The sequence below is a fragment of the Haliaeetus albicilla genome, chromosome 5 (genome assembly GCF_947461875.1).
Source record: "Haliaeetus albicilla chromosome 5, bHalAlb1.1, whole genome shotgun sequence".
Taxonomy (NCBI): domain Eukaryota; kingdom Metazoa; phylum Chordata; class Aves; order Accipitriformes; family Accipitridae; genus Haliaeetus; species Haliaeetus albicilla.
Window position 1 is genome coordinate 43,608,898 of NC_091487.1, and position 16,328 is coordinate 43,625,225.

Genomic DNA, 16,328 nt, shown 5'->3' on the forward strand with positions numbered 1-16,328 from the left:
CACTGACTAGGGCTACACTAAGTGAGGGGCTCAAACTTTACACTGGCAACTCAAGAGCCTGATTTGCATAGAGCAAATCAATATGTATGCTCCAATTACTGCGATAAACTAAGGTGGAAACTACAGTTTCTGGTTCCAAGTATGACATTGTCTGATTAATATTATGCAGTGTCCAGCTGCTGACTGCCAAGGCAACATGTCAAAAGCCTGAGAGTCAGTCATGAGTGAACGGTCACTTTTGTGTTAGGAAGGTCTGCAAAGTGCACCAGGACTGTAACTCTTATTACACACACAGGCCCAACCATTCTTATTTAAGTTAGCCACTGGGGAATTGGACTTAATCTACTGCCCACAGACAACAATGCTCTGGGTCATGTTTGTCACCTGCTGATATTATAGGTCACTGTATGTCTACAACGTATGGTCAGCATGGATCATGTATAAGTGACTCAATGTAAGTATACGTTGCCTGTATTTCATTCCTGCTCCCCAAAGTTCTAAAAAGCAAATGAAAGTGCTCACTCAATTCTCAGTAAATCCAGTGGACGACAGGTCTTGTACATGGACTCACTCTACAGTTTTCTCTCTGCATTCTGGCACCAGAACACAGGTGCAGAGTTATTTGTGAGGGCAATACTCACCGTTATAGAATTGCTGAGTTGTTTGACCTTCTGCTCTAGTTGTTCTCTTTCCTGTTTTAAATCTGAACTCCATTTAAGTAGTTTCTGTTTTTCCTCTTCTTTTGCTGCAAAACAGAATATTAATCAGACTATTTAAAATGTTCCTGTTACAACAGTGGACAGAGGATCTAAACTGCTTCATGTAAAGAGGGTAATTGCGTTTCAAGTCAATTTAACAACTTGTGCACTAAATCACGCCCAAAATTTCACCTACACACACAAGCATCACAGAAGGCTTAACAAATATTTAAACTGCTATTTTCACTTCACTAGTGATTAAGGTTCTTCCTCTTTAATTTCCTTTTGCAAAGCAAGTACCATTCTATCCCATTCCCAAAATAACATCTTCCATTATTAAAAGTGAAACAGAAGTGTTGTTCTGCATTTTCCTACCTGCTTTATATGCAATATATGAATGAACAATTGCTAAAGTTCCTGGCCATGGGATTGCTTCTTCCTTCTTTAGCATCTGAAAGAAAAGCATTTAGAGATTTAGATGGTACACAATCCACCTCTAAGAAAGCAAAAAGGAAAGAGAGAAAGAGGGAAAGACTGAGGATTTTCTTTTATGGCTATCATTAGCCTCAGCCCTGTTAACAAGAAGCTTCACAGACCTGTTCTGAGATTTAACAGAGAGAATTATTCACAACTGTATTGTGGCTCCTGCAAAGCAGGCCTGTTTCTTACAAATGTCAGCATTTTCTCAAATTCCCTCCATAGCCACAAATAAAGTCTACTAATGAAACTGAACAACTTAAAAGAGGAATGAAAGGATAATATACCTGAACTCAAACTTGCCAGGAGACATAAACCTTATTTCATGGTTCAGACAAATTGCTGATCTTAGTTGTTCTGGGATAAAAGTTTTCGTGGCCCAGAACAGTCTCCACACCATCCATTCAAACACCACACTTCCTGGCTAGTAAAACATGAAACCATCCTATCTCCCCTTCTTATCAGAATCATCTTAATAGAGTTGTCAAACCCTCTTTATAAGGGTAAGCACCATTTATATCTTTCAGATCCTTCCTATGTATTCCTTCCTAACAAAATTTATTTTGAGAGGAAAGACAAGTATTTTTAATAAATAAATCAGAAGTGTGTCTCAGAAGATAGAGGACTTGGTCACTTTACAGTGAAATTACTTGGATTCCCCCCCCCTAATTTTGTGGAAACCTATCACAGAAATAGGAAGAAGAGGGATAAGGTGAGAGTAGGCAAGAGCAGGAATAGGGAAGTAGTAGCACTCCCTCCTCTCTCGTAACCACTGACCAAGTCACTTGAATTTTTCATTTTCATTTTTTTGAACAGCGTATCATACATCAGGCTGTTTTCTTACGTTGCCATCTGGCTAACCGAAGGTCACATGGGCAACCAAGCAATATGCTACATTAGACAGAATGCTAACAGCTTCAGGCTGCTGATTATCAGCAATCCTTTGCAACTTCTGGAGTTCCATGTAAGGGTTAGGAATACAACAGTTTACTTCTTTGTCTTGTCATCTCAATGGAATTATAAACAAAACATTAAAATATAATCTGTTCACTTCAATTGTGTACTTTCAGAGAGTGATCTAGAATGAAGAACCACCAAACTGTTCGCCTATTTTCATTATACTGATGCTGGATGGTATTATTAGAGACGTCACTGAAGACAACCTTTCTGATGTTTGATTTATATGAGCAAACAGGGGCTTATATTTGCTCTATCTATTGAGGTACGCTTGTGCAAATGTTTTATTTATTTGTCCAGAAGAATATACTAATAACTTTTGAAGAAACAATAAGCTTAAGATGAACAGCAAAATTTCTGTGGGTCATAGAGAACCTTTCCCAAAAGTCTGTGTGCAAAACCTAACAGTTTTGTATTTGCACACATTCCAACTGAGGCAATTCGATCAAATTCACACAAGCCTTATTACAGATCAAATAGATTTTTTCAGCATCAGGCTGTCTTGATCTAAGTAAGCCAAGTGATATGGTTATTTTCTTTAACGTGGAAAATTCTTCATAGCGCATTGTATATAACTCTTCCTGTCTGTCAAACAATACCTGGTCTTGACATTTGGGACAGATCCACATGCCCTTGGGAATGGTTTTCAGAGGTGGGTCCAGACAGTCCAGGTGATAAACACGTGAACACGTGTCACACATCAGCAACTGCCCGCTTTTTCTGCAAACACTGCAAAAATCCTCATGGATATCGCCCTGTAAAATTGAGGGGAAAGGGTGTGGGTGAGAGAAAGAGAGAGAAGGCAAAAAGTGAACTTTGATCTTTGACATCTACATCCTAGCTGAATGCAAAGTCTACAGCACAAACTATTTCTAAGGGGATTCCAAATGGTCAAGCCCTTTTTAGGCTGTAAAACAGGAAAATGAGGCAATATGTCAGAAACACTGACATCTGTCCTCCCAAACACTCCCTCTGTCCTCACAAGGCAAAATGTTACAGCAAACACTTATTACCATAGCTTCTCTTAACAACTGCTTCCCCATGGCGTTTCTTCTTTAAGTTTCCCCCTTACCCTGCCTTTTTTTTTTTTTTTTTTTTTCCTAAAGTAACGAGCTACCCACTTTCCTAACCCTTCTCATTTCTGGATATAAGCACAACTCCACTTCATGAACGCTGATGAGACTGTCTCTTGCCAGTAATAGTATGTAAGAAACCCCAGCTGAGTGACTTAAAAGAACCCATCAAATATTTAGGTCACTTTTAGAAATGAAACTGGAAGGAAAAGGTGTTGTGCTTGTAAATGAAAAAGAACAGAATGAACAATGATCTGAGAAAATTCTTTTTATTTCACTTAGGTTACCTCAAGTTGCACCAAAAAAGCTGTGACTCAAAATTTTCTCATTCTCTATTGAGAGTGTTTTATGTTTCATCACTGACACAGCCTGAGAGCCAGGATGAAGGAATACCAAGAGAGATTTTCTAACTAAGGGTTTTTTAAAAGAAAGGATTGAAAACATTACTGGCAGTGGGTCTTAAAAAAACCTAGATTTAGTTACTATTGCATCACCATCAGAGAGAATTTTTTTCTACAGCCATTAACTTCCCAGAAAGATAAGTCTGATTTTTGTCACTTCTTCTCTCTCTCTCCTCCTGTTACTCCCATCTCATGCTTGGAGTAGTGGTGGTGTTTCTGTTTGTATTTCGGCTATTTGAACAAAGAGGTATGAAAGAAAGATGGCTCAGCATCCACAGAGGGGCAGAGGGGCACCCCAGCCCTCTCCTCTCACCACCTGTGAGCTGTCCTGGCAACTCGACATAGTCAAGACCCCACCTGGAGTCTGAAATACGCACTTCTCACCGACTTTGGTTAAAGTCTCACACACACACGAGATCTGCAAAACCACAATCTTAAGATGCATGGGTTGAGTTAAACTGTGCGTATACACTCCCCCTGTATGAAATATCAATGTGTGCAAGGTTTCATTTTGACCCATACAGTCTTTTCACGTGCGTGAATAAGTTCTATCAATTTGGAGGGTAGCAGATTTGGCTGTGAACTTACACATTAAGTTGCCAGGCAAGAAAAATGACGCTGATCTCTACTATGGATAAAATATTAAGCATATTAGAAGAATGACACACAAGCAATCTGCTCAGGTTTCTGCTTCCCGGCTCTACTGCTGATGAGGCCTTTCTTCAAAGGGAAGGCTATCCTTCTTTTAATTCCCAAGGTTAGCACTGATGTCATGTTTTGTAAAGGATCAATCTTTAGTGAATTTTCAGTGCCATGTTTTGGTTCCGTAACTCCCAGGTATCACTGAGAGCTGGGTTATGGTATTACTTCATCCTTTAACACCAAAAGGTTCCTCAGTGTTAAATGAAGAATTAAATGAGTGACATCTCATGCCTCTTGTGAAGTGATCTGTGTAACCAGGCTGGGAAGAACTTCTTTTCCTCTATCAAGCATTCTGTGAGTACAAGGAAAAGAAGGCAGGCAGGTATCCTGGTTTCAGCTGGGATAGAGTTGATTTTCTTTCTAGTAGCTGGTATAGTGCTATGATTTGGGTTCAGTATGAGAAGAATGTTGATAACACACTGATGTTTTCAGTTGTTGCTAAGTAATTTTTAGTCGAAAGTCAAGGATTTTCCAGCTTCTGATGCCCAGCCAGCAAGAGGGCTGGAGGGGCACAAGAAGTTGGGAAGGGACACAGCCAGGACAGCTGCCCCAAACTGACCAAAGGGGTATTCCAGACCATATGACATCATGCCCAGTATATAAACTGGGAGGAGTTGGCTGGCTGGGCACTGTGGCTCAGGGATTGGCTGGGCATCGGTCAGCTGGTGGTGAGCAATTGTGTTGCGCATCACCTGTTTTGTATATTCTATTATTATTATTTTCCCTTCCTTTTCTGTCCTATTAAACTGTCTTTATCTCAACCACGAGTATTACTTTTTTGTTTTCTGATTCTCTCTCTCATCCCACAGCAGGGGTGGGGAATGTGCGAGCTGCTGTGTGGTGCTTAATTGCCCGTTGGGGTTAAACCACAACAGTAGGAGATGTCACAAAAGCTGAAACAAAATCCTCTGTAACCTAAGGCAAAATTTAAGAGGAAAATTCTCACATTTTAGAAGGAAATTCTCATTCTAGAGAATTACATGTGTTAAGATGCTTCGGTTGCCACAGACTACATGATGGCACTTGGTAACTGGCTCGGGTGCAAAATTATTGGTGTGTTGAAAACAAAACCTGTTTTGTCTAATACCCTGCAAAAAGAGACACATGCAGCTGCTTCTTGAGGGGGAGACATTTAGACCCAGAACCTTCTAAATTCAACTGAATGCTGCAAAACCTGAAGTGACACAGCTGGTCAGTGTGCAGTGCAGCTGAACGCGTTGAGATGACAACAGACGTGCACAAAATCCAGAGTCCTATTTTTGGTAATGCAAAATTCAGGGCATTTCCTCAGAATTAATAAACAGCCTTACCAAAATACCAGCCACTGTTTGATTCCAAAGAAATGCCCCAGGTTTTATGGGCAGTTAATAAATATATGCATAAAGGCAGGCTGGATTTGATGTTGTGACATGCACCCCACTAATATCAGCTTTTGGACCAGTTCTGTGAGGGCTATAGGCAGCCAACTTAGGCTGGAGCAGAGCTCACTGAGGCTGCTCTAACACATGCTACAGGCTGAAGAGACTGAAGAATAATTTCAGAACAGAGACCATAAAAGGTGATTTAATGTCACTTTTTGCTCTACTTCCTCTGCACCAAGAGACCACGAAAAATAAATGAAAGCTTTTTGGACGGCTAACAGTTTTCTTTATTTTTATAAAGTGTCTAGAGCAGCAGGGCCTGGCTTTAGGCAACAGAACTGAATAATACGGTATCAAATCAGACGTGTACGTAGTTTGTGTGTTAGAATATATAATACCTATACTTATATGTACATTTCACTGGAACAACATGGGAAAACTAAATACTCCGCAACAGGAATTGTTCATGACAATATAAATAAAGCTGATCATAATGTATGATGTAAGTGAATTAAGTTATCAGAAGCAATAATAATTCTTGAATTTCGTAGCTTTTATGGGCTTGACTTCGCAATCTGAATGTTCTTTAATGTTCCTCTGAATTGAAATCTTGTTTTGATATAAAAAGTTTACTAGTAAAAAGGCATTTTGTGACCACAGACTTGAACCATCACTAGAATAAAGATTTTTGCACTATTCTTACTGCAGAGTAATTGACCTTCAAAGGCAATTGCTACCTTCCAGGTGAATATGCCACTACTGCATGAGGAAGAATCACACATAACCAAGTGGTTCACAGCTAATTGCCAAAAAGAAAAAAGAAAAAAAAAAAAGGGGGGGGGGGGGGGAAGGAGAAGTTTTGCTCAATCCTGCCTACTGCATTACTTCCTTCCTTTTCCCAAGTTTTATTCCTACTTTCTACCCCGCCACCCTTAACACCAATCCCATCTCAAGTTCATGCTTCATCCTCCCTTCAAAATTTACCCTTGTCATTCAAAGAATGACAACTCAGGAGAAAAGCAAGAAGGCCATTCTGAGCCATGGTGCCTGGTGCCAAGTGCTTGGCCTGATTTGTAATTTTCATAGGCTGGCTAAAGACAGAGATTACTCAAGTGCTAAATATCAAATTTCCATTCTAAAGCCTATAGGAATTAGACCTTCTCAACAAATTAATGAAAAATATTTTGAAGATGGGCAAAACTGCAGTCTTCTGTATCTGTCTGAGGAACTGCTCATTTGTTTTAACTGAGACTTCTGAGATAGCCTTTTACTTAGGCATGCACTTGTTGTGTTTTCATTTTTAAGTCCCCAAAAGCTGGACGCTGTAACTACAGACAATGTTTTCTGTCCTATCTAGATTAAAGAGACCTTTCTATATTCACATCATCTGCTAACAGTGTAGACCCTCTGCAACACAACATGGACTGGACTCACTGCCAGAAGAAGTGATCCTGCCTTTTCTATGTGCCCAGACATTCATTTCTGTCCCCTGCATGAGGCTGGCACAAGAACTAGTGTGTCTATAAAATTAACCAGATTAGGGCACGATCTTGGCTAAGACTAACAATTTTTAGCTATGCCAGTTCCCTTATGCAGATCACAATGTGGCCTCAGATATATCTGTGCTGGAACAACACAGGAGGCATTTAAGAGATGAGAAAAGACTGCTTGTGACAGGCAGGACAGTTCTCAGTGGTAGCACCAGTCATAAACCGTGTCATGAGCATTTCAGTGTATACTGTATTCTACATTTAATTAAGCTGCAAGCTCCTTAAATGCCAAAGACCTATTTTTCCTCTTTGTCTTCACCGCCAGCACAACTCATACTGTTGGTCTTTAAATATATAGTACTTTTCCAGCATTATGTAGCACTTTTCCAGTCAAGGATGCTAAAGGTTTTTAGAAGTATTGCTAAGTTCTCAAAACTCAGATGGGAAAAGGAAGCACCACGCCAAATACATAAATGGGGGAAACTGAATCACAAAAAAGGGATGTGACTGCATGAGCTTATGCAGCAATTTTATGAGACCGTATTAACAGAAGACTACCTTCCAGCTCATGATGGTAACGGGAAATCTTTCATCTCTTTATGATTAGCAAGTAAGAATCATTAGATCTTATGACAGAACAGCAGATATCGTATTTACTTCCTTTCCAGTATTTTGCTGTCTCTGAAGGTTCAAATTTTGTTTAATAGTCTATTTTTAATTAAAAAAAAATTTTATGAGCACTTTGAAATATATTTTCTACTTGTATTTTATTTTATATGGAATTAAATACCAAATATTTCTGAAAAGTCTACCAAATTAGCCCAATTGACAGCAAACATGCATTGAATGGGACTTTGGGATAAAAATTTTTCAAAAAATTAAACCCACAAAAATGTTAGTGCTGTTGTATATATATAAACCAAATGACTTGTCTGGAAACATGTTAAAAGAGATTTATATATGATTCTAAACGGGAAAGAGTGCTACTGTGCTATATTGTAATATGCTCAGGTAAGATAGAATGTTAATTACCTGCTGTGTAATATTCCATTGTCTCCTTTAAAATCCTTCTATTTTCATTAATTAATGAATATTAAAGCAATCCCAAACCTAGGCCTAAATACTATCCAAATTCAGAAAATTCAGGGCATTCAGAACTAGATTTGAATGCTACAGAAATTCACTATTCTTCATTTAGCTTGCTGCCACCAGGCACTGCAGGAAACAGAGCAACAACTCATTGTACTGTTTCGAGAGCTCTTACACGGTGGGAAAAGACTCGGCAGTATACACACACAGGTCAGAGATGGAAAAGACCCCCACCACATTATCCAGTCCTTCTCTTGGGGCCAATGTAAAAAATGTGCTCTCCAGCATGCTTCCTAGCTGTTTGTACTGTTTAATTTTAAAAGTCCCCAGGGATGGAGCTGCCCCACCTTCTCCCTGAGGGGCTGTTCCACAATCCCATTCATTTGACTGTCAGGAAAGGGTTTTTACAGTCAAGTGCTATTCTGGTCTCAAAAATGACTATATGAAAGAGAACCTTTTAATTCCACATACATATTCCCTGGGTATCAGAATTGCATCTATTTATTTCAGTGACTCAGACACACTTGTACTATTTCTATTCCTGTTACCTCTGCAGAACAAATACAGTTCAGAGGCAAGAAGCTGGCTTCTATTCCCTGTTGTATGTGGCCAGTAGAGTTGGTCTCTCAGTCTATGTATTTACAGTGGTGCAACTGCACAGACAAAAATAAAGCTGCCCAACTCTTCCTTAAAGCCCATTTCAAGTGGTTGGGCCTCAATTATATGTGATATGTTTAACAAAAAAAAGGGGGCGGGGGGGGAGGAGACCACTCTGACTCAGATTGCAGAAGGAGTTTGCAGCACTGGTATGAAGAAATAAGCAAGCACCTTTTTATTTTTAAACTGTGCCCAGTAAGTACTAGTCATTAAAACACAAGCACTTTACTGGAAGTACACTACAACTCCTGAGGATTTTTGTGCAATGAATTGTTTCACCCATACTGAACAGTCACAGTACACTTTCAGACAAACCATAATGTACAGTCCCTTCCTTATGTCATTTTGGACCTACGCAGCGACTCAGTCCAATTCTTCCCACACTATTTTTCTTCTAAAGTTTATGCATGACCTTTAATTTTTTTCATCATGTTTTTGCAAGAAATAGAAACAATGAAATAATTGGATAGTTATGAGCAACTTAAAAAAGGTTGTGCTTTGAGTAGCAAATCTTATCTTTGAATTAACTTAAAATAAGGACACTCACTTCTTTATAAATTATAACAATATGACCAGATTTCACTCAAGACAGATTTTGCGATCTGACCACAGGGGCAATGTATTTAGCTACGCCAGTACACCAGAACTGCCAAACCAGTGCCACAAATGCTGCTCCTGGCTGTTCTGCGTGACCCAAGCAGTTTCCCTCCTTCTCTCATTACAGAAACACCACAACTTTTTGTTATTATGGTCTGTAAGTAATACTTTTCATTCTCCTCTTCCCCCTTTTTCATGGATGACAGATTCAATTCAGTCCGACAAGATCTCAGACACTGCACAAAGGAAATGAGCTCATCTAGCATGCCTGGTGCCTCCCAATGTTTCAATCCACTGAAGGAGTTATAAATAAAATCTCCACAGGACAAGAACATAGGTGCAGGAGGAAAAAGGAAGGGTGTTAAAAGAATGCTGGACTGTTTCACTGAACTGAATCAGGACAAATGATGAGTGAGACTAAAGAATCAAAATCTGCAAAAATTTTCCTTGTGGCTGTTTCTGCATATCTTTCTAAAAGTAACCCCCTCCCCAAGAGTTACTTACGTCTGTGGAGCTGGGGCTAGGCAGGGACACAGGCTGAACAGCTGCGGGAAAAGTAAATGTGGTCTCTGTCTTTTCATTTTCAGGGGAGTCAGGATAACTGGACAGAGGGGACGTAGGGGTCAAAGCCCCGAACCCCAGCACCGTGTTGTATTTAGGTGGACGACCTATATATTAACAACAGGGAACACAAAAAAAAAAAAAAAAAAAAAAAAAAAAAAGGAAAAATGATCTTACATACCTTTGGCCAGTGGTCCTCATTGGCTAGCGTGAAAAAGGAAATGATGTAGCACAGAGAGGAAGTTAATATAAAAGTTACAAGTGGAAGGACAGAAGCAAAGATTTAAACATTTTTTTAGAAATCTTTAAGTAGAATTGTGCAAGGAAAGAACATTTAAAAGATGTATTTCAGAAGGAAATAGAAATAAGCTCTGTAGAGGGTCAAAGAATCACTCCCACAAAAGCCACTCCTAGAAATGAGGCTATTTAGTTTTTAGGGAAAACATGTTGGCATCAAAGCTAGAGAGAAGCTACAATAACTACTATTAAATCCTTTCTACTGTTATCCCACACCTCCCTATCTTTCTAGTGCCAGCATGAATCTACACAAAGGTTAAGTCCTTTATCAGAGGCCAACACTCACCACCCCCCCCCTTTTCTTCCCCCTTTTTTAAACCCACTCACCCACAGATCAGCACTTCCTACCCTACTGGTACATTTTTTAAATTAGGCTACCTCCAGAACAGGCCCTGTTGTCTGACCCACACCACCAGCACTACCAGTTGTAACCTACCACTGGTATTCCACTGTAACCCCCCAGATTCTGTATTCTTTCTCAGACTTTCTCAGTCAAATATGTTTGATTATGCACAACTTCTATATGCTCCTTTAGACTAGCAGAAGAGCCAAATGTGTTCGTAACATTTTTCATAAAATTATGTATGCAAAGCAAGACAGCAAAAACACAGTATGTAACCATCATTTCTGCCTCCCTTCTCCAGGGTAATTTATGGATATGTAAACATAAAGGAGTTAGGATCTAGGAATAATTCCCCAGATCTTATGTTTACAGATTGTCAGTCTATACCTATTAACATGCTAAACCTTGCATTTAAGGTCTGGATATGTTCCAGAACTAAGTATGTCCTTGGAAACGGATTTCTAGTAGTGATGTCCATGGCTGAAATTTCTGACACGCTCAGCACCATCTAGAATTAAACTAAAGCTCTCAAGGGCACATGCTTGCATAAGCTTTTTACCTAATATATTGCTATACTAAATCACAAAACAAGTGTATACATCCAAATCTTTTGTCAACTGAAAATGTGTGCTACTGATTTGGTGCTGATGCAAGGTACAGGCTCACAACAGGGTGTGAGGAAAAAAAGAAAGTATAATAGCAGTCAGTGTGCAAAAACAGGCTAAGAGAGTATCAAGTACAAAAGCATGCAATCGTTTTCATTGATACAATAATTGTTCACAATGAGTTATAAAATAGAATTAAGAAATCATTACTAGGAGAAGGAACATTTACTTATCCACAGAGTAAATGCAAAACTCTCTCTCTGTAAAATCTACATCATATCATTTAAAAAAAATACATTTAATGTTATTAGAGGATGGCAGTAGAGACTGGTGTCTTTTATTTAGAAACAGCATAGCTGCAGAAGTGTCAGCTTTGCCACACTACCTGCTGGACTGAAGAGGTATATCAAGGAGAGTACATGTCAAATGAATATTTGACCTTGCAGCCAAAAAACAAAGCTAATGGAAGTGGTCAGTGCTAGACAGGACTGGGTTTTTTTGATCCGATTGATTACTTTTTTTAATACAAAAAACTCTGGAGTAGAGAAGGTATTACGAGACTGCAGAAAATCATCAAAAATCAAGGAAAGATTGTCATATATGTGTGGCTGATGCCATGCACAAAAAACGGTATCATGTTCTCTCCTATGCTGTTCTGACTCATCTGTTTCACCATAATCTAAGTCTTCAAATTTCACCTGTTCTACAGAAGGATTTCTACTGAATAATACTGCATACCTATACGAAAGATCCAACTCTCATTTTAGGACAAGTAGCACTCTGGTTGCAGAAAAGTGCTCAGTATGAGCACGTTAGCCTTTCTTGCTCAAGATAAATTCTTTTGAAGGACCCATCTCTACCCCCAGTGGGGAACAAAGCTTTTGTCACACTAAGTTTCCTCTCCTATTCAGGGCACAGACATTTTTCCATAACCACCTTCTTGACAGTAACAATACAATTTAGTTATTAACAAGAGGATCTGACAGCAGCTTTATACCACTAAATGATGTTCAAGCATCTCACGTTTCACTTGCTCTATCTGCTGTATTTTTATTTTTTTTTTTGGAGAGTGAAACTGAAATGAAACATTGAGCTGCCTAATAAAACCTGCTATGCTAATCCCTAGAAGTCATGACCTTTGCTGTGGAAATTTACTGGACAAATGAAGTACTGTAGAGTCCTTCTTTGTTTTGCTCTTCAAATTAACAAGGGGACTGCAAATGCAAGATGGAGGAAGAGGCATACAGCAGGGAGACAGGTCTAAGTATACCTCACCTCTTTTACGTGTCCCGGGATGCATTGTGCTGTTCAGGTACGTGACTGCACTCTTCTTGCGCTGCAGGGAAGAATATAACAATTTTTGTTGGTTAATATTACATAGTAGTACTAAGTGAGATTACTGGCTGTTCTGTTTTCTGAAGCACAGCTTCAGAAAGGTTGTTTTTTTTACACTACTGCTGACATCTGGACTGCTTCAGGCTGATATGCAAGCAGACCTAGTGGTAAGACTAACACACGCTGCTATTTAACATCAGCTTTACATAGGAAGAGGCAGAAAAAGATGCATTAGAAGAACATCCCAATGCATTTACTATTTAAAAATCTGAGGGTCCTATCATTGCAACGGCCTTTTGAATTATAAATGATAGCTTGCCTATCTAGTTAGGACTGAGATCGCTTAGGAGATAGCAACATGGCAGAAAAGACACACAAGTTCAGAATGAAAATACCAGCTTTCCCCAGCAAAAAATTAATACCTCAGGCTCAAAAACGGCTCCACTGTACACTGGATTTGCTGTTGTTCTTCTTTTCCTCTCTTGTCGCTTACTTTGGATTTCTTGTAAAACAAAGCATTCAGGTTAGAAAACAATGGGTCTCGGAAATTATATAAAGTCCTCAGAATTCAGTTTGCATGTGGGGAGAGCTGTGAACATTTCTACAGAACACCAATCACGCTGAATATAGGCAACTTTGTTATACTTCTAATTTCTGAAGGTTTGAAAACTAAGAGCTGACAAGGAATACAAACGCAGTGCTCAACTAACTAATGAAATGACTGCCATCTTCTCGCCAAGTACTCCACGACTAAGACGTTTTAAACTCATGGTCAGTGTAATTGGGATTTGAAACAAAAAGCCTCTGGTAACCTTGTTGATACTTAAAAATAAACACAGTACAAAAATATGCAAGCCATTGAAATATTAGGCTGTATTTCACTGTATAGGATTAAGGAGATTAAACTATAAACCCAATTATAATCTATTAACTCATTCACTACAGATTACAGTCCCGTGACATCATGAAATAAATGAAAAGTCCACATGTGGGTTACAGTAAAATTAACCATGGTGTAACTTTGCAGATACAGGGGTTGTCCAGAAAGCAATGGGATTGTCACAAATTGCTTTCCTACCATCAGAGCATACATGTTCTTCCCAACCACTGATCTCTGCTGCATAAGTAATTGCTTTGTTTCAACGTAATAAGAGGAATAAAAAAAGTATGCACAACAAACTAAGTTAGATCAAGAGTACAGACATCCCAAATGTACTTTTGTGCATGAAAATACTCCATTTAATACAGAAATATTTTGGACCCATACTTTCAATTCAGAAAGGCCATGAAACAGGGAGTTCAAGAACCAACTTAAGACGTTTTTCCTACCTTCCAGATGGTCATGAGTAACTAGTCCCAGAGACACCATGAAGGCAAGTTTCTGTGAGGGGGGAGAAAAAAAGATCATGACAAGTCCAACTGTTAGGATGAGCTATGTCACTTAGGCCCTTTGAAGTCAGTTGACAGGTAACTACGGAACAAAAATGTTATTGGTAATACTTTGCTTCTATAAATCACTTTTCATTCATATATGTCAAACCGCTTTACAGAGGACAGACAACAGTCCCATCTTCTAGATGGGAACCTAGGCTGCGATACAAGGAAATGCCAACTGCTCACGATCACAGAGCTGTGGCAGAGGTGGGAACAAGAAAGTGGTTTCTTACTTACAGGCCAGCACTGAACCAATTATATGATTGGCTCTTAGTAAATACCAACACAGTTCAATTGCCAGCAAAATATTGGTAGTTGAAGATCATTCTCCATATACTGTGAACTACAAGTAGCAACTCTGGTTTACATGTGCCATTTGACAAGAGCTATGGCTTTCTTAAAGGATTCTAATTTTAACACAGGAAGTGCACAGACATGTAAAAATCAGAATTTGTACTGACAACAGTTAATGCTCCACAGTAGTCCATTTGAACCCACCTACAAAAACAAATGTAGTAGAGCATTTAGCTGTAATCAGTTCCTAAGCCCTACACAGCAGAAAGGCTTTAAGAAACAGCCATTCTGGCCAGTCTTTTCCCCCAAAACCAACTGGACTGAAACTTGAATAAAACCCATGCAGAATGTGAACATATATGACTCTTTCCATATTGCTCACCAGAGCAGAAATATTTTATAAAACAAAATAAAGACATTTCTCCAGCATTAAAAATAACTCCAGAAGTCTAAAACCTCAAAGGAATGGAAATCAAAACTGTAATCTAAGCCTCCTGGTTGAAGTATCAGAAGGAAATTATGATCTTCTATCTTACAAAAGAGTCAGAAGTCAAATGCATTCCAGGACTGAAAAATGCAATGCATTATATTTATTTAAAGTTCTTATTCTGTAGCCTTATCAACTACTACTGTTCAACAAGAATGTATGGAATGTTAAAGTTAGGGAGTCTTGAGGGAACAGAGAGGGAAAAATGTTTTCTGAAGGACAGAGTGTTTCCTTTTTTTCTTAAAAGAAAGCTCTGGGTGTGTTCTGATACCTGTGGATTTTCTTCTCGTTTTGGCTTCGGTGCAGCAGGTGGAGTAACTGTACGACTTTCTGTTTGCTTCTCTTCTGCTTCCACGTGCGGTTTAATAGTCTGAAAAGAAAGTGTTTCTCTCATTCAGTGATCAGAATGACTTTTTTTACTTTGACTAAGAAAGCAGAACAAATACTTTTGCAGATACAGGAGAAAAACAGTTTTAAAGCTCGCAGTGTACTAACAAAGACTTAATTGACAAATCTGATGTGAGAGGAATGTTAAATAAAGTGTTTTCCTTTAACAAAGGATGAAACAGCCTTACCACCATGCCATTAACCCACGCAGCCATGCAAGCAATAAAAGTAATCTTAAGAGTTAATTCCATTACAGAAATCACTATATGGTATGGGAGAACTAACAGACCCTTTAAGAAAAAGCATCCCATGGAAGACTTCCAGATAGAAACCATTCTGCATGGCACATGCATTTTGTACTTCTCACTCCTCAGTCTTCATATTTCATAGAATTATGAATGGCTCAAAAACTGTCTCTGTGACTCCTACAATCTCAGATGTTTCTGAAGCTTTTTTCTTTTCTGAAGTCATAATCATCTGCAATGGTATCCCAAACCCTGCATGACAATCCTCAGCCCACGGCATAGCGGTTTAGGCTACAAACTGAGTGAGGAAAGCTACAGAGAGACAAACTTTTCCCCTTTACGATATGGAGAAGATATACAGAAAAATTCATGTATTGCTAAACCACCACAATTCTGTATGTTTTTCAACAGTTGAATTGCCGGTAATTATTCAAAGAGCAAAGAAATATTGCTGACATCAAAAGGAATAGGTATCAAAAATATAGTATTGTAGAAGTACAACTCCAAATCAAACGAAAAGGGCACTCATTGCTGAGTAACTTGTGGCACAGCCTTGAGGTATGCAAGAACCTACTCATGAGAATTAATAAGCAGAACTGAGCATGAGCATATCTTTCATGCACATGATTTTCAGTCTCCATAGGTGACTTCAAAAGCAGAAGGTAACTTAAAGGCACATTAGTCTATGAAAGAGTTACAAATGAAATATACACTATTATTATTTATATAAATTACATAAATATTATGTTATAGATAAGGTATTATACAGTATACAATATTATACTATTACTAACATACAATATATGGTAGAGTTAAAAGTGAAACAGAAGATTGCTTT

General features: G+C 38.7%; 1 protein-coding gene across 15 annotated transcripts in view; it reads right to left on the bottom strand.

Moving 5' to 3' along the window:
• PHF21A (PHD finger protein 21A) overlaps positions 1 to 16,328 on the bottom strand; it is a 138,614-nt gene that overhangs the window by 10,517 nt on the left and 111,769 nt on the right. For 12 of the 15 annotated variants that reach the window (XM_069784488.1, XM_069784492.1, XM_069784485.1 and 9 more), the window contains 8 exons: positions 15,130 to 15,228; positions 13,973 to 14,024; positions 13,066 to 13,145; positions 12,584 to 12,644; positions 10,007 to 10,170; positions 2,732 to 2,887; positions 1,074 to 1,149; positions 642 to 745 (listed from right to left, as the gene is read on the bottom strand). In XM_069784488.1, coding sequence (XP_069640589.1) covers positions 642 to 745; positions 1,074 to 1,149; positions 2,732 to 2,887; positions 10,007 to 10,170; positions 12,584 to 12,644; positions 13,066 to 13,145; positions 13,973 to 14,024; positions 15,130 to 15,228 — 792 coding nt within the window. Of the gene's footprint in view, positions 1 to 641; positions 746 to 1,073; positions 1,150 to 2,731; positions 2,888 to 10,006; positions 10,171 to 10,244; positions 10,268 to 12,583; positions 12,645 to 13,065; positions 13,146 to 13,972; positions 14,025 to 15,129; positions 15,229 to 16,328 lie in introns of all 15 variants that reach the window. The other 3 variants (XM_069784489.1, XM_069784491.1, XM_069784490.1) reach the window with 1 other exon arrangement.